Source organism: Hypomesus nipponensis, chromosome 16 (genome assembly GCF_054491055.1).
Source record: "Hypomesus nipponensis isolate SF chromosome 16, ASM5449105v1, whole genome shotgun sequence".
Taxonomy (NCBI): Eukaryota; Metazoa; Chordata; class Actinopteri; order Osmeriformes; family Osmeridae; genus Hypomesus; species Hypomesus nipponensis.
This window is the reverse complement of record NC_140376.1, coordinates 2,550,330-2,577,500: the sequence shown is the minus strand read 5'-3', so window position 1 is coordinate 2,577,500 and position 27,171 is coordinate 2,550,330. Positions and strand designations below refer to the sequence as shown.

The following is a 27,171-nucleotide window of genomic DNA, read 5'->3' as shown; positions in this document are numbered from 1 at the left end:
GTGTTTGGCTGTGCTCTCTCGTTCTCTGATGTGTGATGTCACAATCCTCTCGGTCTCCTCTTGTAGCCTAGGAAACGAGCCCAGCTAGAGACGGGAGACACCACACTGAGAGATATCTCCACACACACACATAGGCAGGCAGACAGGCAGACAGGCAGACAAGCAGACAGGCAGGCAGACAGGCAGACAGACAGGCAGACAGGCAGACAGGCAGACAGACAGACAGACAGACAGACAGACAGACAGACAGACAGACAGACAGACAGGCAGACAGACAGACAGGCAGACAGGCAGACAGGTAGTGTACCCTGATGGTGCACTGGCGCACAGTGGCGATGAGTTCCTGGATGACCATATCAACACATCTGAGACAGGGAGCCTTCAGAGTCAGAATCTGTCTCTTCACTATGGCCTCAAAGGCCATGTCTGGGGTGAACAGACCTGTCCTGCAGAGAGGGAGGAGAGAGAGAGACAGAGAGAGACAGAGAGAGACAGAGAGAGAGAGAGGGGGTCAGACAGAGAGAGAGAGAGAGAGAGAGAGAGAGAGAGAGAGAGAGAGAGAGAGACAGAGAGAGACAGAGAGAGACAGAGAGAGAGAGAGAGAGAGAGAGACAGAGAGAGAGAGAGAGAGAGAGAGAGAGAGAGAGAGAGAGAGGGGGTCAGACAGAGAGAGAGAGAGAGAGAGAGAGAGAGGGTCAGACAGAGAGAGAGAGAGAGAGAGAGAGAGAGAGGGGGTCAGACAGAGAGAGAGAGAGAGAGAGAGAGAGAGAGAGAGAGAGAGAGAGAGAGAGAGAGAGAGAGACAGAGAGAGAGAGAGAGAGAGAGAGAGAGAGAGAGACAGAGAGAGACAGAGAGAGAGAGAGAGAGAGAGAGAGAGAGAGAGAGAGAGAGAGGGGGTCAGACGAGAGAGAGAGAGAGAGAGAGAGAGAGAGAGAGAGGGTCAGACAGAGAGAGAGAGAGGGTCAGACAGAGAGAGAGAGACAGAGAGAGAGAGGCTCAGACAGAGAGACAAAGACAGACAGAGAGAGAGAGAGAGAGAGAGTGAGGGACGGATGGAAGGAAGAACCAGAGGGGAGAAAGTGAGGAAGAGATGCAGAGAAGAACAGAGACAGTGAGAGGAGGGCGAGAAGGAAGAGAACAGAGAGAGAGAGAGAGAGAGAGAGAGAGAGAGAGAGAGAGAGAGAGAGAGAGAGAGAGAGAGAGAGAGAGAGAGAGGGAGACAGAGACAGAGAGAGAGAGAGAGAGAGAGAGAGAGAGAGAGAGAGAGAGAGAGAGAGAGAGAGAGAGAGAGAGAGAGAGAGAGAGAGAGAGAGAGAGAGAGAGAGAGAGAGAGAGAGAGAGAGAGAGAGCACACCTGATACCGTGGATGTTCTTGATGGCGTAGGTGATCTCCCGGCGTACATCCATCTCCTCACACTCCATCTGAGTCCCAAGGTTTCAGCTCATCAGTGTCACACACACACACACACACACACACACACACTGTGGAGGGTTAAGGAGGGTGTGAAGGCTCACCTGGACCAGTTGGAGGGGGAAGCGTTGGTGGAAGATGCGGTTGATCCTGGCTCCTCCGGAAAGCTCCTCTGTGTTCACCTGGGGCCCACAGCCCTCGATGCACTTCTCAAAGTCCACCGCAAAATGCTGCATCAACCTACGGCACACACACACACACACACACACATTATCTTAGCTACGCACAAACAGGTAGGTGAACACACACACACCCACACACACACACAGAGGTGTTGACTGACTGCAGCAGAGCCTTGGTCTTGCGAGCGGGGTCGTCCGAGGGGTGTTGGCGGTACTCCTCCGCCTCGCGCCCCAGCACCAGCAGCTGGGCCTGCACACGGCCGCGGAACGCGGGCAGCATCTCCCGGATGTGATTGGTCAGTTGCTGCACAGAAGCACCACACACATGTAACGTGATGACACATGCGTGGGTATGTGTGTATGTGTGTGTGTGTATGTGTGTGTATGTGTGTGTGTGGACCTGATTGAGGACTCTCTGGAGGTGCAGTGAGCCCATGCGGTCTGCCATGTGTTTGTAGGAGGGGTGTGACAGGAAGAAGGTCCTCTCTGCAGCCAGCGCCTCGCTGATGTCCTTCCTGTCCTCGACGTCCTTCTGACCGCGGTTCACCACCCCTACATACCCTGGGGGGGGGGGAGAGGGAGGGAGGGAGGGAGGGAGGGAGGGAGGGAGGGAGGGAGGGAGGGAGGGAGGGAGGGAGGGAGGGAGGGAGGGAGGGAGGGAGGGAGGGAGGGAGGGAGGGAGGGAGGGAGGGAGGGAGGGAGGGAGGGGGGGCAGGGGGATAGAGGAGATGAGTGACAATGCAGGGATGTGTCTCTCATGTCTTTCAGAACGTGGAGTTATGGTCAGAGCGGGAACGAGCAGAGCTCCAGTGCAGTGTGGAGCAGAGAGGGGAAGGGCTGGTAGAGTGCTGTCTATGAGGGGCTGAGCTCCATGGTAGAGTGCTGTCTATGAGGGGCTGAGCTCCATGGTAGAGTGCTGGCTATGAGGGGCTGAGCTCCATGGTAGAGTGCTGTCTATGAGGGGCTGAGCTCCATGGTAGAGTGCTGTCTATGAGGGGCTGAGCTCCATGGTAGAGTGCTGTCTATGAGGGGCAGAGCTCCATGGTAGAGTGCTGTCTATGAGGGGCTGAGCTCCATGGTAGAGTGCTGTCTATGAGGGGCTGAGCTCCATGGTAGAGTGCTGTCTATGAGGGGCTGAGCTCCATGGTAGAGTGCTGTCTATGAGGGGCTGAGCTCCATGGTAGAGTGCTGTCTATGAGGGGCTGAGCTCCATGGCAGAGTGCTGTCTATGAGGGGCTGAGCTCCATGGTAGAGTGCTGTCTATGAGGGGCTGAGCTCCATGGTAGAGTGCTGTCTATGAGGGGCAGAGCTCCATGGTAGAGTGCTGTCTATGAGGGGCTGAGCTCCATGGTAGAGAGCTGTCTATGAGGGGCAGAGCTCCATGGTAGAGTGCTGTCTATGAGGGGCTGAGCTCCATGGTAGAGTGCTGTCTATGTGCTCCATGTCGAAAGGCCCAGTTTGGAGCCAGTCTGTGGGGTAACAGTAGAAGCATATCCCTGGGTCTCCATGGATAATGCATTTCCACTAAGAGAGTAGGCATGAAGGAGCCAGCACCTGCTGTGGCTTTACCCTGTCTTTACCCTGCCCCGGGGCATGCACACACACACACACACACACACACTGCTGGCACCGTCCCGGCTCCCACAGTCCAGACAGAAACACGAGCCCATGAGCTCAGCACTATGCACTGTCACTGTCTGTATCTGCTCACCGACACACACACACACACTCACACACACACACACACAGAGGTGTTACATCATACAGAATAGCTGGCTGTCTTTACCATTGCATTTGTGTGTGTGTGTGCGTGTGTGTTTGGGCAGTGGGACCGTGGTGAGAGATGCTTCAAAAGCCTGTCTCATGCTGAGCTTGGTCTGAACTGCTGCTTAGTGCTAAAAGACATGACCCCCCCCCCCCCACACACACACACACACACGCTCATCACACTGAAGCCTACCCCTGCGTAGAGGCAGCAGCCTGTTCTCCAGGATGGTCCGTGCGTCCGTGCCCTCATCCATCAGGTCCAGCTTGGTGATGACCCCGATGGTCCGCAGCCCTGGAGGTCAAAACAACAACACGGATTTCTTCCGAACAAGTCAACCTCCCTCTCTGGGTCTTCACACACACACACACACACACACATCCTACCCTGGGGGTCGACATCCTTGGCCAGTTTGAGAGCGTCCGAGTTGGCCAGGTCAGTGTTGCCGGGGGTGACGGCCAGGATGAGACAGTTGTCTTTACAGATGAACTGCATGATCATGTCTCGAACCTGGTACTCGATGTCTGCAGGCTGGTCCCCCAGCGGCACCTTGGTGATGCCGGGCAGGTCCACCAGAGTCAGGTGCAGAACTACACACACACACACACACAATATAAGGTTACAGTATACACACACAGGTAGGGTATTATACGACAACCAGTATTTTACTGTACACACACACACACACACACACACACGGTACACACACACACACAGAGGGTACCATGAGGGGAGTATATCCTCAGGTGGATGGGGGCAGCAGAGATGCCCTTATTGGCTCCTGTCAGTCTCTCCGTCTCCACTTCAATCTCCTGCCGCACCTCCAGGAAATCTGTGAACCTCTTCCCTTTACAGTGCAGGAACTCTGCATACTCTGAAGAAGGGAGGGGGAGGGGTGAGGGGGTCAGAGATGACATGTCGCCTGCCCAGCCCCCCAAAAAAGATCTGTCATCTTAACACAGTCCTGAGTCTGACACATCATGAGCTCCATATCTGGTGGTGTGCTGCCCTCTAGAGACAGAAGTTGATACTGACACGCTGATAAACTCTAAATTAACAGGCTGCAAACTTCTGGAAGGAGACCTGCGTTAGTACCTGCGTTAGTACCTGCGTTAGTACCTGCATTAGTGCCTGCGTTAGTGCCTGTGTTAGTGCCTGTGTTAGTACTTGTGTTAGTGCCTGTGTTAGTACCTGTGTTAGTACCTGTGTTAGTACCTGTGTTAGTACCTGTTCTAGTACCTGTGCTAGTACCTGTGTTAGTACCTGTGTTAGTACCTGTGTTAGTGCCTGTGTTAGCGCCTGTGTTAGCGCCTGTGTTAGTACCTGTGCTAGTACCTGTGCTAGTACCTGTGTTAGTACCTGTGCTAGCACCTGTGCTAGTACCTGTGTTAGTACCTGTGTTAGTGCCTGTGTTAGCGCCTGTGTTAGCGCCTGTGTTAGTACCTGTGCTAGTACCTGTGCTAGTACCTGTGTTAGTACTTGTGCTAGTACCTGTGTTAGTGCCTGTGTTAGTGCCTGTGTTAGTCATGTGTTAGTACCTGTGCTAGTACCTGTGCTAGTACCTGTGTTAGTACCTGTGTTAGCGCTGATGAGTTGGAGCACCAGAGGTCTGCGAGTCACGATGCCTGGACCCCGCGGGAGGAAGTCCCTGGAGGGAGGAGGGAGAGGAGGGAGGGGGGGGGGGGGAGGGAGGAGAGGGGAGGGAGGAGAGGGGAGGGACACACAAAACATATATATCACTTTTCATGCCTGGCCTTGACTGTGGCCCTTCACCTTCCTTTCCCCCCCCATCCCCTCTCTCTCCCTCTCTCCCCATCCCCTCTCTCTCCCCATCCCCTCTCTCTCCCTCTCTCCCCATCCCCTCTCTCTCCCTCTTTCCCCATCCCCTCTCTCCCCATCCCCTCTCCCTCTCTTCCTCTCTCCCTCTCCCTCTCTCCCCATCCCCTCTCTCCCATCCCCTCTCTGTCTCTCCCCATCCCTCACTCCCTATCCCCTCTCTTTCCCTTTCTCCCCATCCCCTCTGCCTCTCTCTATCTACTTCTTCCTCTCTCTCCCCTCCCTCTCTCTATCTGCTTCTCCCTCTCTCTCTCGACGTCTCCCTCCTTCTCTCCGTCTTTCACACACACACACACACACAGCAGGGCATACCAGTCACAACCAATGCAGGCGTGTCGAGAAACGCATACTGAAACACTATACCGCTTCTGCATCGTTACTACCGCTGCAATGCTTATTTATGGATGCTTTAGGTGTAGGCCTTTCCAGAGAGGAGAGAGGAAAGGGATCTAATCTACTGTCTATAAGAGTGCTTCAGGGCCCACCGGCCAGTTGTGAAATAGACAGGACAGTGTTGGATCTTTCCAAGCAAACTACAAAAGTCCAGGTTGGTAAGCAGTACGGTCAGTGGAACAGGCTTGGGTGGGAGTCATGCTCGCACGCGGCCCATGTTTCCTCTGCCTTACGTAACAACATCCTGCTGTTCTATTTAAGGTTTGGGAAGTTTATTTAACTTAACAGGATCCTTCTATTGACCACAGAGTGGAACACCAGTGAGAGGGCCCAGGTGTTGAAGAGATCTGGCCCTCGTGGTGCAGAGGACTGCTAACAGTTCACTAGGAGGAGACTTCAACCTCTCTCTCTCTCTTTGTGACTCTCTCTCTCTCTCACTCCCCTCTCTCTTTTCTCTCACTAGTACTCTCTCTATCCTCTCTTTCTCCCTCCCTCTATCTGATATAGCGACACTGAGTGGAGAGCTGGACGGTGTGCTCTGATCAACTCTCTGATGTTCTCTCTCCAGACCCGGTGTCTGTCTCCTGGGTCAAGTCCCCCTCAGGCTGGCCCGGACCCTTCCCCGACCTCACTTCCTCCTCTGTTAAAGCCTCTGTCTGGAACGGCAGTCCGTTCCAAAAGCTAGCACCATACCAGAGGCATTAGCAGAAGAATCCAGATGGAAACAGCGTGGTCTGTTTTCAAACAACCAGGCTTTTACAAAAGACCTGTTCTACTCTGCACAGCTTTCACCAAGACAATAACAACCATCTGCTGGTCACCCTGGACAACTCAAGACTTTCCCCCCCCCAGACCTTGTTCTGCCCCTGACCTGTCCCTGTGTTACCCTCTGACCTTTGACCTCCTGGTTGTGCTCCAGGACTTACACCTCAGTGGAGACCCACTGAGACAGCACCGCCTGGGCAATGTCACACACACACACCGTCCTGCCAGGCATCCAGCTATCACTTCTCCTAAATGCAGCCACACAACCCGATACAGGGACTACAGTATTCCATGGTCAGGAATGCTCTCCATCCCAGAGTGTGGACAGGAATCTGTCGAGGTCGCTTTTAGAACCAAAACGACGACCTTGTTCGGATCACTTCAGTGCAACACATTGTTCACCAGTGTGATGCAGTAGAAAACTCAAACCAGTCATAATTAAAAGAGGCATTCTTGATTATCTCCAGTCCTGCTGTATCGGGATAAGTTTATTGGGATAAACAGTTGGCTCACCTGCCTACGAAGTTTTCCAAGACGGAACTCTTGCCCGCGCTCTGACCACCTACGACTGCGATCTGCGGCAGCTCCAGATTGCAGCTCTGTCCGATGGTGCTAAATGCATCTTGAAGTCGATTCACCAGCGGAATAAGTTCCTCCATCCCTCGGTTGCCCATCGCAACACTGGAGTCTGGCTGTGGGGGTGGAGCAACTGACTCTTACTTGACCGCCGACCTGTCAAACTTCTATGCAACACCATCCAAGAGTTTAATCAGTCCTTGAGGATGAATAGTAGTTTGTTACCGTTACCCAACACTGTTTTAATTAAAGTCCCCTAATTGTATAAAACAATATGATTAACAATGTATGATTAATTTATAACTAATTCGTAGTTTCAAGTTGCCAGCCTCATTGGTTGCTAGAATGGCTAGAAAAGCTACTGTAGACTAGCTAACTCTACAGCAACTGATAAGATAGCTAGCTCTGTTTTATAGCTAGTGGTTTATTTAATGACAGTACCTTTCTATCCGATTTATAAGAATGAAAGACAGACTATGAGACGTTTCATCACTTGATATTCTGTGAATAAAAAGTTACTTTAGGATATTAATCTCAGCACCCATGTAGTCTAAGTAAGTGTAAAAACGAGTAGTCGCTGGTTGGTCCGCACCTCTCACTGCAGCGCAGGGGCAGGGCGCAGCGGTCCCTTCAAACTGTTTTGCTTTAAGGAATATTTCCCACTTGAAAATACGTTTGTTGTTCAGACAGTTTTGGGAATCATTTGTTTTCACTCGCCAAAGTTTTCGGTCCAATTACAGATCCATTACCAGAACGAAAGTCAAAAACTCTTCAAAGTAGTTTGACCGTCTGACAGCGAGCTAACGTTCCATGTATGTCCGCCCTCTGCGCAGACTCAACATTGGTTGTACGCACGTTCACCTCTGAGAACTCCTACACGAAATAACGACACATGAATTAACAAAGTAAGATCGTTGTTTGATTTGACAAACACCGAGTTATACCCTTCTCGCCGGTCGATGGCTATCAGAAGTGGGACAGTACTGTCCTCTCTGTCCCCCGCCCATTTCCAGAAAGTCTGCAACTGTAACTGTGCCGCTTGCGACTCATCAACTGTAAATAACACGGCTGCATTCTTTGGCACTGAGCGAGGAAGGGAGTAGTGTCGGCTCATACCGGCTAAAGGAATGAACCTCGAATCTATGTAAAATATTTACAAATGTTCAGCATGTTAGATGAATAGAGAAATAGCTCAAATGAAACAAACTGATGGTAGAATCTGGACTGTAGTTAGGAACAACGGTGCTGACATAGGATACAAGCGTCATAACTACAGTTTGCAGCATCCTCAATGGACTGAATGAGTCATAAAATGACCTGATATCCACCACCGCTTCACTCCAAAGACACACAATGGTTTGAGACAAATAAAACATAATTTACTGTGTTGATATCTGTACTGTCATCCAATATCCATCCAAAATTTATTTAGGAAAATCTAAAAAGAAAAAACGGAACAGAATCGCACTCTCTCCTCCGATAAGTATCCTCCTCCTCCTCTTTCGTTTCACTCCAATCACCTTCAAAACAGACATTTTCATGCTACTTTCAGGTCTTCCAGCATCTCTGCGATGTCTATCTGAGGTTTGCCAGTCCTGCCAGCACTGTTCAGGCTCAGCGCCCCCTGCAGGCTCTTGGCTGCCAGTGCGAGAGACGCAGGGAGAAGGGGGACGCAGTCCGCCTCTGCTCCCCCCCGCGAGCACAGGAGCACCTCGTTGACCTCCCCCTCGATCCCTCGTGACAGCATGCTCGGGAACACGTCCCGCACACGCTGCAGAACACTCTTCCTGAGCGCCGGGTCACGGCACACCAGGTTCAACATGAACACACCTGGGGAGGGAGGGAGGGAGGGAGGGAGGGAGGGAGGGAGGGAAAGGGGTGAGTGAAAGGTGCAAATAAACAGATGTAGACTCAATGTTCAACCAATGCACCAATCCCCTGGAAGATGGGGTGTTTCGGGGGGGGTACTGTACCTCTCGGGGTGAGCAGGTTGCGCACTTTCTCCAGGAAGGACGTTTCCACAAAGGCAGGAGGAGGACAGCTCATGCCCACAGTGGGGTCCTTGCTGTCCACGTCAAACATGACGACGTCACACGAACGAGAGCCTGTCGAGTCGACAGAAAACATCCATTGCATTCACATTGCGTTTGTCACGGGGACAACAACATGTCCTGTGACATCACAGTTCCTGTGACATCACAGTTCCTCTGACCGTCTCTCTCCAGGGTCCTGATGTGTTCCAGCCCGTCTCCCAGGGTGACCTTCAGCCTGTCATCGGGTCGAAACCCAAACCACCCCTGGGCCACCTCCAGGATGGCGGGGTCTAGCTCCACCACCTCCACGCTGGCACCAGGCACAAAGTCCCGCAAAAACTGGGGCAGACCCCCTCCCCCCAGCCCCACAAGGAGCACCGACACTGGGGCATCTAGGTAGGGGAGGAGGGTGAGGAAAGGAGGGTTGGAGGTCAGGGGTTAAAGGTCGCTAATGTCAAGTAATAAAATAATTATCTTAATACAGTAAAGCTGAACTACAAATCTACAGACGCGAAAGTCCGAGGTAGTCATTACATCTTTACAGCGCCCCACACACACACACACACACCTTTGTGTTGGGCTGAGCCCACTCCCAGCACGGTAAGACCAGCCACCATGACCTTATGGTGAGCACAGCAGAGATAGCCGCTGTCCACTGACAGGTCGCCCCCTGGAGCCTGGGAGGGGGATGACACTGGTGGAGGAGCAGCCGCCTTCACCTTCTTCCTGTTTTTCTTCCTCCGCACGGAAGCTTCAAGAGAAGAAAGTTGTTTGCGCTCGACTCAACAGCGGCCATGGCGAGCTGACGGAACCAGAGAAACTCTCACCTTCTGGGCGGATGAGGCGGCTTTCTGATTGGATGAGGCCGGCGTTCTTCAGGAAGACCAGCCGACGGTAGAGCTCTCCGTCCTCTCCCCGGACGTCCTCTACGGTGAACTCTCCACTCAGCTCACTGACCCCGCGACTCACCACCTCCCTCCAGCCCAGCTCGCCCCCTACAGACAGGAAAGGGACCTGCAGGGACAAACAGCACATTTCAAGTCATTTTCCACATACGTTGATGCCAGACGGGACAACATTTGTAGTATTGTAGGGCGACAATATTAGTCTAATTTGCTACCTGCTGATGGGCTGGCATCCCTGGAGGAGCCAGTTCCATCACCATAGGGGAGAGTTCTGATTGGACAGCCTGCATGTCAGTGTATTCCTGGTCCCGGTGCATCGCCACGACAACCAGCCTGCGGAAATTGGCACTGGCGGCTAGTTGACCACGCCCCTCCTTCGAGCCGTATAGCCAATCAGTCTCTCTGCCCTGAGGCACTGGGGTGACAAAAGGAACATACAAGCCACCATGAAGATTACTCAATTATTACAGAACAGCAAACAGTATGTCAGAGGAGTCCAATACATGACCTTAGACAGGAGAGTAGAGCAACAACTTACCAATAAAGATTGCAAAGTGGTTGGCTTTGGGCACCTTGGCTCCGGGGCAGCAGTCCTGCACCGTAAGGGTGTACCTGGGGCGCCCAGTGGGTGCGTGGCAGAGGGTGAGGGAGGGGCTGGAGGTGGCGTCAGTGCCCGCGCGGAGCCTCTGCCTCAAGATGGCGTATGCCTGCCTCTCCTTCACGGCCGAGAGGAGGTCTGCCACCTGCGCGAGGCGGGCAGCGGCTCCATCTTCTCCCTGGCACATCTCCAGGATGGGCGTGGGCGGAGCCACGCGGAACTTGGTGCAGATTAAAACGAAGACCGGCAGCGCGAAGGAAGACGCCTCGCTCTCTGGGTCGCCCAGGCAGTGAAGCCTCACGGCCCAGCCCACCCCCACGAAGTGTTCAACAGCCAGACGGATCACGCTCTCCTGGGCTAGCGTCACACACACATACCGGCCCCCCACAGCCAACACACGGCCCACCTGCGAACACAGTGTACAAACAGCTAATGATAAGCAAATGATACGGCTAATGATAATTCTTACCGAGATTAAGAAGAAACGACATGGAGGACGGACGTAACCGTGGCTAACCTCGGTAAGCATCCTGCCCGCTAGCGCGCCCTCCTCCTCGGAAGCCATGGCGTCCAGGGTGCCCTTGTCCAGCGACGCCTGGTAGCTGCCGTCCTCGTACGGGGTCTGAGTGGCGTCTACCTGGTGGAAGGTGAGCTCGGGTCGTCGTTCAACGTTCCGCTGGTTCATGTGATTCACGACTGTCTCGCTGATGTCGATGTTGGTGAGATGTCGGTAGCCAACATCATACAGCTGTTCGCTGAGCTCCGAGTTACCGCAACCAACCACCAACACCTGGAAGAAAAGTTATGTTCGCATAATCCTCCTGCGTGATGATAAACTCGCTCACTATACGATCATAAAGACAAAACATGGGACATTTGACAGAAAACGTGTAGGCCAGCTAAATGTTTACCTTGTCACGAGGTTTGATGTATTTATGCAGCACGCCGCAGAGTTTGTTGTAGTCTCCATACCATTCAAATGCCTTTTCTCCTCTCTTTTTGAAAAAACGCTCCCAATATTCAGCTGAACTGAATTCTTCGGCCGTACGGGGCAAAAGACTCATGTCTTTATCACTTAGATAGCTGTCTATGCAGTAATCTTTCTACGGACAATCTGTCAAGCCATTATACTACTCATCAGGACAGTTGGAAATGCACTCCTTTCCAGAGAACACACGCCTCTTACATCTTTACTTCCCACATGGCATTTTCCACCCGGACGACATATTCTTGCTGTACAGAACGAACTCGCTCTTCTGATTTGCTTAGCTTCTTGATAATGGGCTGTCATTGGCTGCTGCAGACCCGGATGTCTCTTCGGTCCGGCGAGTTATTGTACAAGCGCAAAATCCTTCCGCTCAACGAAGGAATTTATCTAGCCGTAGGACTGAGAATGGCAATGCCCGCGGGAAGATCTGTTGTTTTCGTGACTGGAAATGCAAAGAAATTAGAAGAGGTAGGATAATTATACTGTCAAATATTGAGCTGTCGCGCCATGCCATGATACGCCAGAATGTGTTGGGATGAAAGGCTACTTGCTTGATAGATAGTGCAGTGAATGGAGTCACTGTATACGTGCTATGCGTGTAACTAAATATAACCTACTACAGATTCACGCTCCTATTTTTATACGCATAATGGTGGTGTGTGACCGACTAAGAAACATATTATTAATCAATGGCTGTATCATTAGGTCATGCAGATCCTAGGAGACAAGTTTCCGTATAAACTAGTGTCCAAGAAGATTGATTGTAAGTAACATTTACACATGAAAGAAAACGACTCAACTGTGCAACTAACCTCTATGTTTGAGCCAACCATGATCTAACCACCATGTTGGTTGTTTGCCAGTGCCTGAATACCAAGGAGAACCCGATGAGATTTCCATCCAGAAGTGTAAAGAAGCAGCGAACCAGGTATGTTCTGCAAGCCTGTATTCAATCTTTAAAGTGCTGGCTTGTTAGGTGAAGTAGCCTACAACTGCCACTGTATGGCAGATGATGAATAATACACACCTGAGTCCACACCTGTGCCTCGCTGTTCTGATCTTCCCAGGTGGACGGCCCAGTGATCGTGGAGGATACCTGTTTGTGTTTCAGAGCCCTAGGAGGACTCCCTGGACCCTACATGTGAGTACTGAGTCACACCAGGATCCAAGGACGCAGGCAGCTGATTCCCACCTCAGTCCTCATGATCTGTGTCCATCACTGTGTTCTGTTAGAAACTATACATTGATGAATAATAAATCACTCGTGTTTTGTCTTTCTTGTAGTAAATGGTTCCTGGACAAACTGAAGCCTGAAGGTGAGGGAGCCTGCCTTAGTACCATGAAACAACTAGCTTAGACACATAAGAAGGAGTCAGGTGGCTGAGCGGTTAGGGAATCGGGTTAGAAATCTAAGGTTGCCGGTTTGATTCCTGGCTGTGAAAAAGGACGTTGTGTCCTTTGGCAAGGCACTTCACCCTACTTGCCTCGGGGAGAATGTCCCTGTACTTACTGTAAGTCGCTCTGGATAAGAGCGTCTGCTAAATGATTACATGTAAATAAGATGTTGTTTGTCAGTGATGGTTGCTGGTAATGGTTGTAACTGGTAGCTGGTAATGGTTGTGTGGTCCTCTAGGTCTGCATAAGCTCCTTGCTGGCTTTGAGGATAAATCTGCCTGGGCTCTCTGCACGTTCGCCTTCTGCGCTGGAAAACAGGAACCCGTGCAGCTCTTCAGGGGGATAACAGAGGTAGAATAATGCGATAAGAGCGTCTGCCAAATGACTAAATGAAATGTAAATGTGAATAACTTGCACACAGTTAGGCCTGTGCAAATTACGTTTGACCTACAGAGAACTTGAACTTCAAGTACCAACACAGAAAATTCTAAATGCCTGTTTGCATCTTTTGGATCTCAGGGCCGTATCGTAGAACCCAGAGGCTCAAGGGACTTTGGATGGGACCCCTGTTTCCAACCTGATGGTTATGACAAAACGTAAGCAAAATCCTGCACCAAACACGAGATTTTAGCTCATTTTAATTACACCACTAGGGGGCAGCAGAAGACAACAGGAAATAAAGTTAAACACCCTGGATGTAGATTGATGGTGGGTTTCCAAGAATGTTGTAGATCAATGTGACATGCTTTTTGCAGTGCATGAGGATTTTTATCTTTTACAGCTCCTTCACAAACCATTAACTTTATTCGTCCCCTGGAAGCAGAGAAAAACCATAAAACATTTTCCCTTTCCTCCCAAAAGCTATGCTGAATTGCCCAAGGAGGTGAAGAACTCGATCTCTCACAGATATCGAGCTCTGGCTGCCATGTCGGAACACTTCTGCTCCCAGGCCAAAGAAGACACCCCTCAGAGCAAGAAGAAGAAACAAGATGACTGACCAGCATCAGTCAATCCAAGATACGAGAACCAGAGATTCACCCATGGGATCTGTACAAGTCTCTGGTTCCTCAGCTGACACAGGGCTGAATTGTGGATGACAGTTACTCTTAGTTTGTTTTGTTTGTTTATATATAACAGACTGATCCTACTGTATTCTTATATTTTCATATTTGGGCATGTAAGACAGTGAACTTATATTCCAAGTGACCATCAGGATTCCTCTCCCAAAAGTTCTCATCAGACTTTTTTATCCACCTACTGGTTTGAATACATTTGTTTTTGTACAACAAAGTATGTGTAGCATTTTTTTTTACCGTTTCAAGCCTGAGTTGTAACGATGTTGCAGTTGCAGACACTGCATCTACTTGTGTCCTACTTGCATGGAAATGTAATTGTTTGCATGTAGAGATTGTTAAAACTGGTCTCCTGTCCTGGGCTTTGGGAAGCGGTTCAGGTGCTCTCGCTCCTCTGAGCGTTGGGTTCAAGGCTTGCCAGAGATCAGCAGAAACAAAGCCAAGGACCAAGCGTCCTGATGAGAGCAGCAGACAGAGGCCTGCGCCTGAGGCTGGCTCCTGGGGCCTCCAGAGGGGGGCAGGGAGAAGGAGGACAGGATGGGGGGCTGGAGGAGGTGGGAGTGGGCAGCATGAGGGCTGCTCAGTGCAGAGGCAGCAGCAGCAGCAGGGAAGTCTGGGTAACAAACGACCTGGGGTCTGGGTGTCGCTGGGCAGGAACCAGGCCAAATCTGTGACTGATTCCTCCCAGATGTACACACACACACACACACACAGGATAAACACACGTACACACACACAGGATAAACACACGTACACACACACAGGATACACACACACGTACACACACACAGGATACACACACACGTACACACACACAGGATACACACACACGTACACACACGCTCTCACTCTCCAGAGCCTGAAAGGGAGTAACATCATCATTTATCAGACGAAGGTATGTGAAAACATACTACAGTGACACGTAGACAGGAGGGCTGACTGAAGTAGACATGATCTGAAACACACGCTCACCCACACACCCAAACCTCTTTGATACAAAAAGCCATATAGCAAATTTAACAATTTAATATTTGTCCACCCACCCACACACACACACACAGGCAAATAACCCATGCAGGAGGATGTGGAGAAATTAAACAGCGATTCTCCAGTCCCCAGTCCATACCACCTGAAAATAAGATGGTCTTCCTCACAACTAAATATTTAAAGATTCCAGTACTAATGAGTTTATACTGTCATACAAATCAATTAATTCATCCAGGAATTGAGACTTTATTGTAAAGCGCTCCAGTTTGTTTAGGAAAGACTGAGTCACCATCTTGGATCGTGAATTTCTGCTTGACTGGTGCATCATGTAAAGCTATTGCCATGAATCTCATCTGATAACTGTTTGCTTAGTGTCATAGGGGCTGTGTAAATAATGAGCAACACAGCAGATCCGGAGAAAGCTTGGCTCGACTCATTGGTTTGTTAGAGGACCTGTGGGGACTGAAAGAGCTGTTTTCAGACGAACAATAACAGGCAGTTCGTCATCTCATAGCTTCTTTGTGTCAGCCACGGTCGTCACCGAGGTAACGAGAACATTTAATTCTGACCTGAGACCTCACCAGAGGTCGAAACCATATCTGAGACAGGACTGTAAGGGTCAGGCCCTCCTTGTCCCTGAGCTCTGCTGCACCTCTACAGCGAGACAAGATACCGTCGATATTCCAGCACGCAGAGACCCTCCCAGTCCACCCTCCACCTGACCTTGCTCTTCAGAATGTAAACCTCCCTGACGTATGTAAAGACAGATTGATTGATTTTGACTAAGTAACTGCGAACAGACAAAATGGACCCCTGCTTCTTTTCTGGCTCGGATCTTCCAGGAAATGACAATTCAGCATCAGTCATCCACAGGTTTACTCTTCCAGTCAAAGTGCTTGCATAAACACCAGGGATGGAAAGCCTATTCAAATGTTCCGCACGACAGAAGTACCGTGCCAAAAATGCCACTGAACAAAACAAGGTGTTTATGGAGACGGTGGATGTGGAAAAGCACACAGACACACACACACACACAAGACACAACGGCACACACACACACACAAACTACACACAAATGTATGCACACAAACAGGTGTTTAGGTGGAAAGACTGTATATGTCTGTCACTTGTCCAACAAAACACCAAAGACCTGTTTAATAGAAACCCCCAATTTCAATGGACTCCTTACAGTAAGCATGTTAACACTTTCTTCCCCGCAGGAGGGCCAAGGCAATAAACCTTACTCTCTCCGCTGTGAAATCGCTCGGAAGAGATTTAAAGGGATAATTTTTTTGTGCGTGAACGTATTGTCACGCCTCTGTGTGTCTACAAGTGTCCTTGACCTGAGTGGCAAGGTGGCATGATGTTCCAGACCAGGGTAACTAACTTTAAAGTGGAACTTTTTGATGGTGGTTGTCTTCTTCCTGGTTACGCCTGGTCGCCGGGGGCAGAGCTGTACCAGCAGGGATGTGGTATGAAGATCCCAGCACTCTGACTGACGCTGGTGTTAAAACCAGACAGGATGTTTTCATTCCTCACACACAGTAACAAAAAACAACAACATGTTTGGACTGGGTAGCGCGGGTACACAGACAGGAAATGATGTCACCTTTGTGATGTTTTGAGACAACGGGTTACAGATGAAGATTGAAGGCTGTTACACACCCACCTCAGTTAAGGATCTGGTATTCAGGAGCAGTGGAGGTTCTAGAACATTCAAACAGGGGCGCAAGCTGGGGCCACTTGTACAATTAGAGGTGCCAGTTGCATTAAATATTAGAGTTGTTGTGTAGTTTACTTCACTGCATTGCAGACTTTTCATGCATGCTGTATCTGAAGCTGCCTGCTTCCCTGCAGACCTCATCTTGTGATGGAGCACGACCCCAGAGGCACACGTTGCACTCTCATTCTGTTACATCCTCAGCCAGTCTGCCCTCCAACACAGCTTGAATAACTATGGGCCAGAGACCTAAAAGGTTTGTTTTTTACACATGTGACTTGATATTTCCAAAAACCAGAAAGATTTCAATTAAATCGTAAAGAAGTCATGAAAAAGAGCATTACCCCATAGTTTTACCATCTCGTAAATAACATTTTGGGGGAAATGACTCCTGAATGAAGCCTATCCAAGGTTCATAAGGGTGAGTCACTGCCGTAGAATCCCATTGATCTGAACGATTAAAACAGTTGGGATTGCAGTGATCCCATTTCCTTGTGAGACTCAATTTCCACTTTTCACGATTCCGCTGAGGTCATCCTGCAGCGCACACAGACGGCTCCTGTCCTCCGGTCCCCTAAACTCCAACTGGCGCACCACATGGAAACTACCGGTGCCCACAGAGGAATTGTGTTTTCATTTGCCTCGTTCCACAGATGAATCCCCGCTGACTCCCGTTCCCCAACCCTGCCAGGCCTTCTAAACCCTAACCCTCTGAGAGGGCAGGGGCACATGGTGAAATAGAGCTGGGGTTAATGTAGCTATAGTTGTTTTAACCATTAGACGCAGCCATGTTGTCTGTTAGTAACCACAACAGAGAATGATTATGTTACGGGGAGTTCTGCTATGATTGTGAAGTGGAGGAGATGCGGGGGAGGGATCGCAGAGTGACCGGAGCGGGTGCCGGGTGGGGAAGGAGAGAGGGCATGGATGGGAGTTGCGCCTGTGAGCGAGATGAGGGAACCAAACACGTCATTGTAATAAAATAAAACCAAGGGCACATCTGCATGCCGATAGACAATGGATCTTCCAAGTGATCCTCTAGGCAAACAGCCACGATCAATGGAATCTCAATACCTGTCTGCAATCAAGTTGGTCTCTGCTGTGGGTGCTTGGGTACGGAGGGAGGATTGTCACCTTGCCCCCTCCTCTCATGTGCTTAAATCTGGAGTTGCTGGACGGAGTCTCGACTTGATGGGTCTCACACCTCATTGTGCAACTTACTGTCGAAAGTAGAATTCCTGACCGTGGTAAAGTTGGTTGGAAGTTTGATATTCAACAGACTTCCTATAAAAGTAGGCTACATTTTTGGACTGATAATGGTTAAAATATTGCATCAAGCCAGAAAGTCATAATGCCCCCGGTATTTTTTCTGCGTATTTTCTTTAACATAGCCTACGATAGTTTTTGATGTAATAAATCATTTTCTGGCATTCTAAATAGTAGTGAGTATTAAGTCCAGGCATAGAGAGAGATCTGCTTTTGGGACGATGCCGCTGACAAACGGAGGCAGTGCAGTGATTATTCATCCTACAGCCTCCAGCTGTTTCCTAGTGCGGTCAGCTGATCAGACTGATCACAAGGCTGTAGAGGCAGTCTTGTATTGCTAGCACCACATCTGCAGTACAATGCACGATTGGCATTCATAGTGAACCATCTAAAGCTTGTTCGTTGATGTGAATCCGTGCCATCTCTTTGAGGATCTACCGGGACTAAAAAGCAGGTAATACACATTATGAGGCTAGCTTACCTGCGCATTAGCTGGCTACCTAGCTACCGCTAGCTACATAATGTTCATTCGACAGCTAGCTACCGTCGTCACATTAGCGGCCTTTCGCTGTCAAGCTAACTAAGCTAACATATACTAAGGGGGTACGAACTCTAAAGTGTAAATGTATGATTATCTTACTAAATAATATTACTGGGTTTGAAGTACATTTAGCATTCATACCTCACCTAGTAGTGGTACAGTATATAATGCAAGAGACAATGAGACCAATTTTGATCGGACAGGCAGACGTGATGAGATGCTGAGCTAGCCAGCCAACACAGTTAACCTAAACGCAGTCACTATTGTACAGTAACATTAATCAATGACAAAGATTAGAATACGCCTTAGCTAGCGAGTCATACGTATTCAAAATCGTATTTAGGTTTACATTAACATTTAATTCGCAAGTAAAATGGCTACAGCGCAGTCGATCAGTGTGATTCGACATAAATAGTGCGGGATTACTGTGATGTCAACAAGAAGCAGTTTAGTGTGAGCTAATTTAGCATGTTACATGACATAGCCCAGATTAAACGTCAACTACTGGTACAGCTAATCCTTCTAAACGGGCTCGACGGATCCACTAACGAAACATTTCCCAGGTTCATGTAAACACCCAACCACAGCCGAATTCAGTCCATTGCAGCTGATGAGCATCTGTTAAACCAGATAATCTCCGTTTCCCTGTTTCCATTTCTCTATCTCTGACGGTGCAATCTAAGCCTTTGTTCCCTAGTTATGTTCGAGAATACAACAAAATCATCATCATCACTCAAAACATCTTACCGGTCAACAAAACTGAAGTTGACTGCTCTCATATCTGCGCTCATATCTCTTGAGAGCTTAGACGTGATTGGCCAATCTGGGAATTGTGTGTTGACTGGTCAATATTGAGCTATTGAAAGCATGGCTAGCACCTCTTATAACACTGCTCCCTAGAAAATCAACAGCTGCTAGTTACTTTCCCCCTCTTTTTCCTCTCACCTTCTTCCTCTGCCCTTCTCTTCTCTCTAGTTGCTTCAGGTAGAAAGAAAGCTCTGTTCCCTCGCCTCTCTCTGCTCCTCTGTGCATCAGACAGCCTCTCTCCACCCCTGGCCCCTGACAGGCCTTGTCCACCTGGGGCCCTACAAGGAGAAGCTGAGAAAGCAACCGTTCCAGAGCTGAACTGGATTCAATGGTATCAGAACCACAGTGCAGCGGGGGTAGATGGGAAATTGTGTTTTTTCCTCTTGTCCTAGCACCACTGGGAACTACTAAAACCTGAGTTGCTGTGCGGTTGATTTGAAAGAGCAGACAAGGATTTTGTTGGTGTTTGTGTGTGTGTGTGAATGTTTTGGATCTCAGCTGTGTTTCTGAGTAATCTCAGAGAGACACAGACACTGAGATAGGATGTGGTTTAGTTACTGCATCTCCACTGTGAAACACAAGACCATGTCATACAATGTTTGGCTTCACAGTTACTAGTTTCCCCTCAGCTGAAGCTGAACAGGATTTGAACCATTGGATAAAATAGTTCACCCTGACAGTCGAGTGAGTGAGTGAGTGATTGTTGGCCATGGCCCGATGTCCCCTCTCATACCTCCTGTTGTGCACCTGTGACCAGGGCTGGCCGAAACTCTCACTCACACCCTCCTGCATGTCAGAGTCCCAGTGCTGGAGCGTCTCAGTCTGGTGGAACACTCAGTCCCTGTTGACACAAGCCTACTAGTCTGCACTCGCTCCCGCTCTGTCGGGCATTAACCATCACACTTAACGATTTGCATTTGCCTCAACCGTTTTCACAGATAATTAGTCACTTACAAAAGGGGAAATCATTCCAAGAAAAGGCCCACCCTGTTCTATCACACCCAGAGAATCAGATGAAGGTTAACGAAGGGTCAGGCACACCTCTCTCACCTGCTCTTCAGCTCAGCAACGTTAGGCTGTATCAACACCAAATCTGTTATTATTATTATGATTATTATGATTAATTCCTGTAAATCATATCATTTTATGTAAATCACACATTTACATTAAATATCCTTGTTTATGAAAGACGCGCTTTTGTCCAAAGCTTTGCAAACAGTGCAGGTAGTAGGCGCAGCAGAGAACCAAGGACTTTGTCTGTCCCAACGTAGCTGAAGCCGTTCTGTACATTAGCTATGCAGTGTCCTCGCAGTCATGTACATAGTAAAGGGACGGTGCTGTGAGGCTGTTCCCTGACACGTGCTTCCCCTCCCCGCCTGCAGAGGGAGCCAGAGCCGGAGGAGCAGCTTGACGACAACATGCCTCCCAAGTTCAAACGGCACCTGAACGACGACGAGGTCACGGGGTCCGTGCGCAGCGAGAGGGTAAGCCTCGGAGCTCACGTCTCCACCCCCAACCATGCATAGGGCACCAGGGGGGCACCAGAGGGGGGTTCATGGGGGCGTAGAAGAAGAAGAATATATGAAAAACAGAGGGAGTAGTGGAGAGGAAGGGAGGGATGACAGGTTGAAGACACTTCAGAGCTTCCAAGCCAAATGTCTGTTCCTTGTCCAAGCCTCCCTGTCTCTTTATCTCTCCCCCTTTCAGTCTGCAGTTCTGCCCTTCTCTCTCCCTCCCCCCTCCCCCCTCCCCCCTCTCCCCCTGTCCCTCCACTCTTTGTCCTGAGGGAAGGCTGCATCATCCGGTTGGCTGTTGTGTTGACGACTGATCAAAGAGAACCCTAATGCATCTCTTGCATAACAAACACGCCAAATCCTCCCCTCTCTCTCTCTCTCTCTCTCTCTCTCTCTCTCTCTCTCTCTCTCTCTCTCTCTCTCTCTCTCTCTCTCTCTCTCTCTCTCTCTCTCTCTCTCTCTCTCTCTCTCTCTCTCTCTCTCTCTCTCTCTCTCCCTCTCTCCCTCTCTCCCTCTCTCCCTCTCTCCCTCTCCACCTCTCTCGCCCTCAACCCCTCTGGTAATAACCACCAGTCCTCTGTCCTCCCTTGTCTTACCGACCCAGCAGCAGCCCCAGACTGGTATTCCAAGGGCTCCCATCCTTCAGTCAGATACCAGCATTATTAGAAGGTATTTTTATGGTAGCGTGTCCATGCCTCCTTTTATACGAGCTCCTATATGTGGCTGAGAGGGGTGGGACTGGCCAGGGGCCCGTAAAAACCTCCTGACAGAAGCCCGATGAGAAGCAGAGGTCCGACCCGACTCTTCCCCGGCCAACTCACACTCTCCCCCCTCCCCCTCCCCCCTCCCAATCAGTTGTACCTCAGGTGCAGCTTTGAATAAGATTTAACACACGGCCTGTTAGGCCTTTACTGAAGACGGCAAGAGAGAAGCTGGTTGTCGTTATCGGGTGTTTTGGAAGATAGCTTCTCCTGGTCGTCAGATGCCTAGTCTGTCTGTACACCCCTGGGCTGGTTCAGCAGGGGGCTGGGTACACACAGGACCAAACACATTCCTTTGATAATGTGAGAGGTCAGGGTGAAGTTATCTTTAGTTAAGGTTATCATCATCTACTATCCGTTTCCCACCTTCTCTCACAGAGGAACCTGCTTGAGGAAGACTCCGACGAAGAGGAGGACTTCTTCTTGTGAGTTCATGTTTGCTCTGTTCGTTTCCTCTGGGCGGGGTGCAGTCTTGAGACATGGTTGGATGCTTGTTGTCGTTGCTAGGTCATTTGTTGAGCCCACTGGCTGGAAAGTTACTGTGTGAGTGCTGGCCGTGTTGTGACTCTGTTCCAACCGTGCTGTTCACAGGAGGGGACCCACTGCTCCCAGGTTTGGAGCTCCAACTGACAAAATCAAACAGTAAGTACTCGGTTTACATCACACACACACACACACACGCGTGTGTTATGTAACTGAGACTGTTTAGCTGAGCCGTCTCGCTAGTGATTACGTAAACAAGGCTGCTCTGCTGTGCTTGTTGAGTAATGCTGCCAGCCTTTTTGAAATGCTTTACATCAGCGACAAGCAACACACAGCTACACACAACTTGACACTTCTGAAGACAGAAAACATTTCACTTAAAGCCAAGTACACGAGGGGGATTTGAACTTGCGACGTCTGCCGTCAAAGGCTCTGCCACTGAGCTATACCCCTCAACAAATCCTACCAACCTAACAGATTCATTTACCAGACTCAAACCCAGTTTCTTTGCTTTGTTAGGACAACATTAGGGTCCGTTCCCATATCTAACCCCCCCACCTCTCCGCTTGCTCCCTCGCCCACGCGGCCCTCAGTGTGCAGTCTCAGGTTGATGAGGTCATCGACGTGATGCAGGAGAACATCTCCAAGGTGATAGAGAGAGGGGAGAGGCTGGAAGACCTGCAGGACAAGTCAGGTGAGGCATGGACACTGACAGGCCTTACACATCATACACTTTGCGCTCTCTCTCTCTCTCTCTCTCTCTCTGTCTCTCTGTCTCTCTGTCTCTCTCTCTATATCTCTCTGTCTCTCTCTGTCTCTGTTCCCCTCTCCTCTCCTTTCCTTTCCTTTGTTCCAGTGGCTGAGTGGATCAAAAGAGGTCTGTTTACGGGAGTCCATTAGGGCTCATTAAGACGCACACACACACACAATGTGAATCTGTCTTGCTCTGGCATGTGTCCTGGCACAGACAAGAGCAAACATCTGGAACACGTTGCGTCACGTGCGCAGTTGTGCATGTGTGCACGTGTGCACGTGAAAAGAACCAAGTGTGTGCGTGTCATGATCAGAAGCATACAAGGGTTGTGAAACTCCATGTTGTGTCCAGATGAAGGAAACCTTGTTACTGTCCGTCCCTGCTGAGAGAGAGAGAGCCACAGAGCAGTGGGCTCTCTCTCCCTCTCTCTCTCCCTGTGTAGATCGTTCTGTCTGTAGTCGTGTTTCTGACAGAGACAGAGAGACAGACAGAGAGAGAGACAGAAAGAGAGATAGAGACAGACAGACAGACAGAGAGTCTGTACATAACTACTTCTCATCCTAGCATCAGCATACAGCTAGCTTCACTCTCACATTGCTAACACACATTCCTCTGCCCCCCCCCCCCTCTCCCTACATCCCTGTTTCCTCGGGTCACCTGGTCACCTCCAGAGAGCCTATCAGACAACGCGTCGGCCTTCAGTAGCCGCGCCAAGCAGATGCACAGGAGGATGTGGTGGAGAGACACAAAGGTGAGGAGGAGGAGGGGGAGGAGGTGGGGGGGGAGGAGGAGGAGGTACTGGAGGCGTTTTGTCTGTGCTGACATGGGCATGTTTGTGTTGTGTCGTCCGCAGATGAAGATGATCATCGGCCTGGTGGTGGTCGGCCTGCTTCTCATTATCATCAGTGAGTCTTGAGAGTTTACACACACACACACACACACACACACGTTTCCTAGTGTCACTAGTGTCCACAACTCTCTCTCTCTCAGTTCCAGTGATCATGCGGAATCGTGGCTAGCGGCTGACCTGGAGGACGAGGGGTGAATCTTCCTCCTCTTCCTCCTCCTCCCCTCTCCTCGACACAGTCCTCCACAGCCACCAGGAGGCGCCACCCAGCTCAACCTCAGCCCCTCGTCAGTGTCAGGAGAACTCCACCCTGTCACCCAACATCTCCCCCCAGGGCCTCCAGTAACTCCACCCTGTCACCCAACATATCACTGCTAGGGCCTCCAGTTCCCCCCAGCAGCCCCACCTGCCTGGGCAGAGCTCCAGGCCCAGTGTTTACACCCCAGCTGGGCAGACAGGGACTTTCTGAGTCTCTGTCTTGTTCCTCGAGTTGAGTGTCTGCTCCCTACAGTCTGAGGCGACTCCGCCAGTGTCTCTGCCCCACCCCTGCAGGATGAGAGGCAGCTCTGCCCCGCCCCTCCAGGATGAGAGGCAGCTCTGCCCCGCCCCTGCAGGATGAGAGGCAGCTCTGCCCCGCCCCTGCAGGATGAGAGGCAGCTCTGCCCCGCCCCTGCAGGATGAGAGGCAGCTCTGCCCCGCCCCTGCAGGATGAGAGGCAGCTCGGCCCCGCCCCTCCAGGATGAGGCAGCTCTGGGAGGTGCTGGCTCTGGTGTCGGACCCCAGCAGGGGGAAGGAGGCGGGAGGTCGTGGACGAGGTCACCTCAGACTGGCGGGGACGTAGACCCTCTCCTCATCATCCTCCTTGTTTTATGACGTCCTTGTTGTTGTTTTTCTACCGTCGTTGTTGATGTCTACCATCCGCACCACCGTAGTGTCCGGATTAAGAATGTATCCCTCTCCAGCCTGCGTGGTCACCTCCTCTCACCCCTGACCCCACGTCCGGCCCTCCGGTTCTGGGGGGCCTGGTCACCGCTGACCCCTCCTGTCCGGGGCTCTGGCTGACTGACCCCTGACCCCATCTGCTCTCTGGTCTCATCTAGGTTCTGTAGTGTCGTTCCTCTGGAAGGTTCTGTATTGTTCTTCTGGGAGGTTCTGTATCATTGTTCCTCTCTGAGGTTCTGTATTGTTCTTCTGGGAGGTTCTGTATTGTTCTTCTGGAAGGTTCTCCAGATGAGCTTTTTGAACACCTGCTGCTTTTGCCATCACCACGGGAACGTAAAGGGTCTTTCCAGTACCGGTGTGTGTGTGTGTGTGCTGAGTGTGTGTGAGACAACCTGGGTGATCGAGACGTAGATTCTGGAGGGTTTGAAATGACATTGGTATGATGTGTGTATTAGATGAAGTGACAGATTGGGCTGTGAAGCACACACACACACACACACTTAAAGGGATGTGTCAGTACCAAATGGGATGACATCTCGGCATCTAGAATATGCGTACCAATAAGCCCTAACAATTATCATTCCTTCATTGTTTTTTCGTTTATTTTTTGTATTTAAGTTAATTTATTTGAAGTGTAAATATTAATTCAGTAATGATGTACTATACTCTGACATTGCATTGGCAGACTGTGAAATACTGTAATGTTGCTCTGGAATAAAGTGATTGAAAAGGGCATCTGGACCTCGTCTGGTTTGATCTGGTGTGGTCTGGCCGGAGCTGTGAGGAAGCAAGGTTGAGGAGGGGACAGAGAGTGGAAAGAGAGGGAGACAGAGAGAGACAGAGATGGAAACAGAAGGAGGAGATTGGTCGTTAGCAGTTGGGACTTTGCTGCCAGTTTGTGGAGGGTTAGAAGGGGTGGTGTGTGTGTGTGTGTCCCCCTCTGTTCTCTGAGCCAATAAGGCCTGCTGGTATACCTCTCTCACATCTCATTATGAGGTATTTTTATTCGTCGCTCGCAAAGTCCTTGTTTTATTGGCAGGTGGGAGTCCCAGGGTGGTGGTAAATCAGGGCCTTGTTGGAGATGTGATTGGCTGATACAGGACTGTCCAGGCCGGGGGGGGTTTTACCTGCTGCACCTGACACGCACACACACACACAACTGAGGACAGTAGTTGAGATAAACACAGTTCTATCCATCAGGAGGTGTGACCTGAAGCCCACAGGTGAGAGAAGCAGTTTGACCTGGCTGTCCATCTCTCCCAACTCAGACAGGAGACCAGCTATCGTGTCTGGGTCTCCTGCATCCAAACCTCTGGTCCTGGTGTGTGTGTGTGTGATGGAGAGAGAAAGGAACACACCCATGTTGGCGGGACAGTGTGTTTTGGTTGTGTGCTGCTGGCCTGTTGTGGATGACCTCAGATTCCGGGCAGAGCAGAAGTCATGTGACTGCGAAAAACTGAAATCAGACTTAATGAGCGGAGCTGTGCTGACCAGTGCCACTGGACTGGGACACACACACACGTCAAGACTGTCTCAGGTTTGGGCGAGGAGGCGGAGAATGACTTCCCTTCAGAAGCGTCCAGTCGGCACCTGATACGTCTGTCCCTGTGTCTCAGGAACATGCTGGAAACATCAGCTGTGACTCACAGGGGAACAAAGGACCTGTTTGTGGTTTTGCGCACCTCTCTCTCTCTCTCTCTCTTTCTCTCCCTCCTCTCCCTCCCACCACCAATGTTCTTCTGTTTTTCTGTTTTTCAACTCCTGACTCCGTCTCTCAGCCCTCTGGCTCTCTCGCACCTTCTCTGCTCCCTTTTCTTTCCTTCACTCCCTCCCTCCCTCACTCCTTCCTCTTGATATTTCCTCTCAGAGGATGTGCCCCGTCCAGAAATGCTGCCCCCAAAATCAGTGCTTCCTCAATCAAATGCATACCTCAATCCTCCAGCTAATCACTCGCGTACCCATTTAGTCTCTCGTGCGGCTATGCCAAGCCCGGAGCCAAACCCAACCTCTTATCGGGTCAGAGGACAAGGCCATGAGAACAGGCCTGCGTCAACCTGCAGGGAAGGAGACTGTTTGTGCACGTGTCTGGAGGTGTGCGCTTGCTGTGCCCTCTCTCTCCCTCCCTCTCCATCTCTCTCTTCCTCCCTCCCTACCTCCCTCTCTTTCTCTCTCTCCTTTCCTCCTTCCCTCCACCCCTCTCCATCTCTCTCTTCCTCCCTACCTTCCTCTCTTTCCCTCCCTCCCTCTCCGCCCCTCTTTTTCTCTTTCTCCCTCCCCTCTCTCTCCCCTTTACCCTGGGAGCCCTGTGGGGTGAGGTTCCAGGGCCAGGGGGGGAGGGTTGGGGGCGGGGCGATAGGGGTGGCAGGAGGGGTCAACAGGAACAGACAGGGGAGGATGAAGGAGAGAGAGCAGACATGAGGGGTTAGAGAGAGAGGGGGGGGGTGGGGGAGAAGGAGGGAAAACAGAAACTCTTTCATCTCCGCTTGCTAATAATAAACAAGGGATTGTAAAACTCTGCGTCTCACGAGACGGCGAGGGAGAGCAGTGAGCAGGGGCTGCTCGTCCCTGAGGTGCACTGGTAGAAAGAGAGGGAGAGAGACCCTGAGGTGCACTGGTAGAGAGAGAGGGA

The 27,171-nt window shown here is 50.5% G+C and overlaps 4 protein-coding genes across 16 annotated transcripts in view; 2 read left to right on the top strand and 2 right to left on the bottom strand.

Moving 5' to 3' along the window:
- dnm3a (dynamin 3a) overlaps positions 1–8,145 on the bottom strand; it is a 27,564-nt gene extending 19,419 nt beyond the window's left edge. For 6 of the 12 annotated variants that reach the window (XM_084675894.1, XM_084675898.1, XM_084675901.1 and 3 more), the window contains exons 1-12: positions 7,521–8,145; positions 6,866–7,095; positions 4,921–5,006; positions 4,083–4,232; positions 3,745–3,948; positions 3,554–3,652; positions 1,994–2,154; positions 1,755–1,897; positions 1,516–1,651; positions 1,355–1,422; positions 308–446; positions 1–84 (exon numbers count right to left, since the gene is read on the bottom strand). The exon at positions 1–84 is cut by the window's left edge and continues 3 nt beyond it. In XM_084675894.1, the coding sequence (XP_084532020.1) occupies positions 1–84; positions 308–446; positions 1,355–1,422; positions 1,516–1,651; positions 1,755–1,897; positions 1,994–2,154; positions 3,554–3,652; positions 3,745–3,948; positions 4,083–4,232; positions 4,921–5,006; positions 6,866–7,026 (1,431 nt within the window). In that variant the 5' untranslated portion in view covers positions 7,027–7,095; positions 7,521–8,145. Of the gene's footprint in view, positions 85–307; positions 447–1,354; positions 1,423–1,515; positions 1,652–1,754; positions 1,898–1,993; positions 2,155–3,553; positions 3,653–3,744; positions 3,949–4,082; positions 4,233–4,920; positions 5,007–6,865; positions 7,096–7,369; positions 7,430–7,520 lie in introns of all 12 variants that reach the window. The other 6 variants (XM_084675899.1, XM_084675905.1, XM_084675906.1 and 3 more) reach the window with 4 other exon arrangements.
- Positions 8,146–8,285: 140 nt separating this feature from the next.
- On the bottom strand, positions 8,286–11,666 carry mettl13 (methyltransferase 13, eEF1A lysine and N-terminal methyltransferase). Its single transcript, XM_084675907.1, has 9 exons — positions 11,376–11,666; positions 10,982–11,254; positions 10,405–10,870; positions 10,082–10,281; positions 9,789–9,975; positions 9,530–9,712; positions 9,141–9,353; positions 8,902–9,033; positions 8,286–8,758 (listed from the first exon to the last, which is right to left on the bottom strand). The coding sequence occupies exons 1-9, from the start codon at positions 11,526–11,528 to the stop codon at positions 8,466–8,468; spliced, it is 2,100 nt and encodes a 699-aa protein (XP_084532033.1). The 5' UTR covers positions 11,529–11,666; the 3' UTR covers positions 8,286–8,465.
- A 92-nt stretch (positions 11,667–11,758) lies between these two features.
- Positions 11,759–14,137, top strand: itpa (inosine triphosphatase (nucleoside triphosphate pyrophosphatase)). The gene is made up of 8 exons (XM_084675910.1): positions 11,759–11,920; positions 12,158–12,215; positions 12,316–12,380; positions 12,520–12,593; positions 12,737–12,768; positions 13,086–13,198; positions 13,367–13,443; positions 13,709–14,137. The coding sequence occupies exons 1-8, from the start codon at positions 11,774–11,776 to the stop codon at positions 13,842–13,844; spliced, it is 702 nt and encodes a 233-aa protein (XP_084532036.1). The 5' UTR covers positions 11,759–11,773; the 3' UTR covers positions 13,845–14,137.
- A 4,053-nt stretch (positions 14,138–18,190) lies between these two features.
- vamp4 (vesicle-associated membrane protein 4) lies at positions 18,191–25,275 on the top strand. Of its 2 annotated transcripts, XM_084676405.1 has the most exons (9): positions 18,191–18,347; positions 19,410–19,572; positions 20,624–20,725; positions 21,895–21,941; positions 22,108–22,158; positions 22,593–22,693; positions 23,425–23,504; positions 23,607–23,658; positions 23,744–25,275. In XM_084676405.1, the coding sequence occupies exons 2-9, from the start codon at positions 19,570–19,572 to the stop codon at positions 23,770–23,772; spliced, it is 465 nt and encodes a 154-aa protein (XP_084532531.1). In that variant the 5' UTR covers positions 18,191–18,347; positions 19,410–19,569; the 3' UTR covers positions 23,773–25,275. The 2 variants fall into 2 exon arrangements, with proteins under 2 accessions (XP_084532531.1, XP_084532532.1); XM_084676406.1 differs by lacking the exon at positions 19,410–19,572.
- The last annotated feature ends 1,896 nt before the right edge of the window (positions 25,276–27,171 follow it).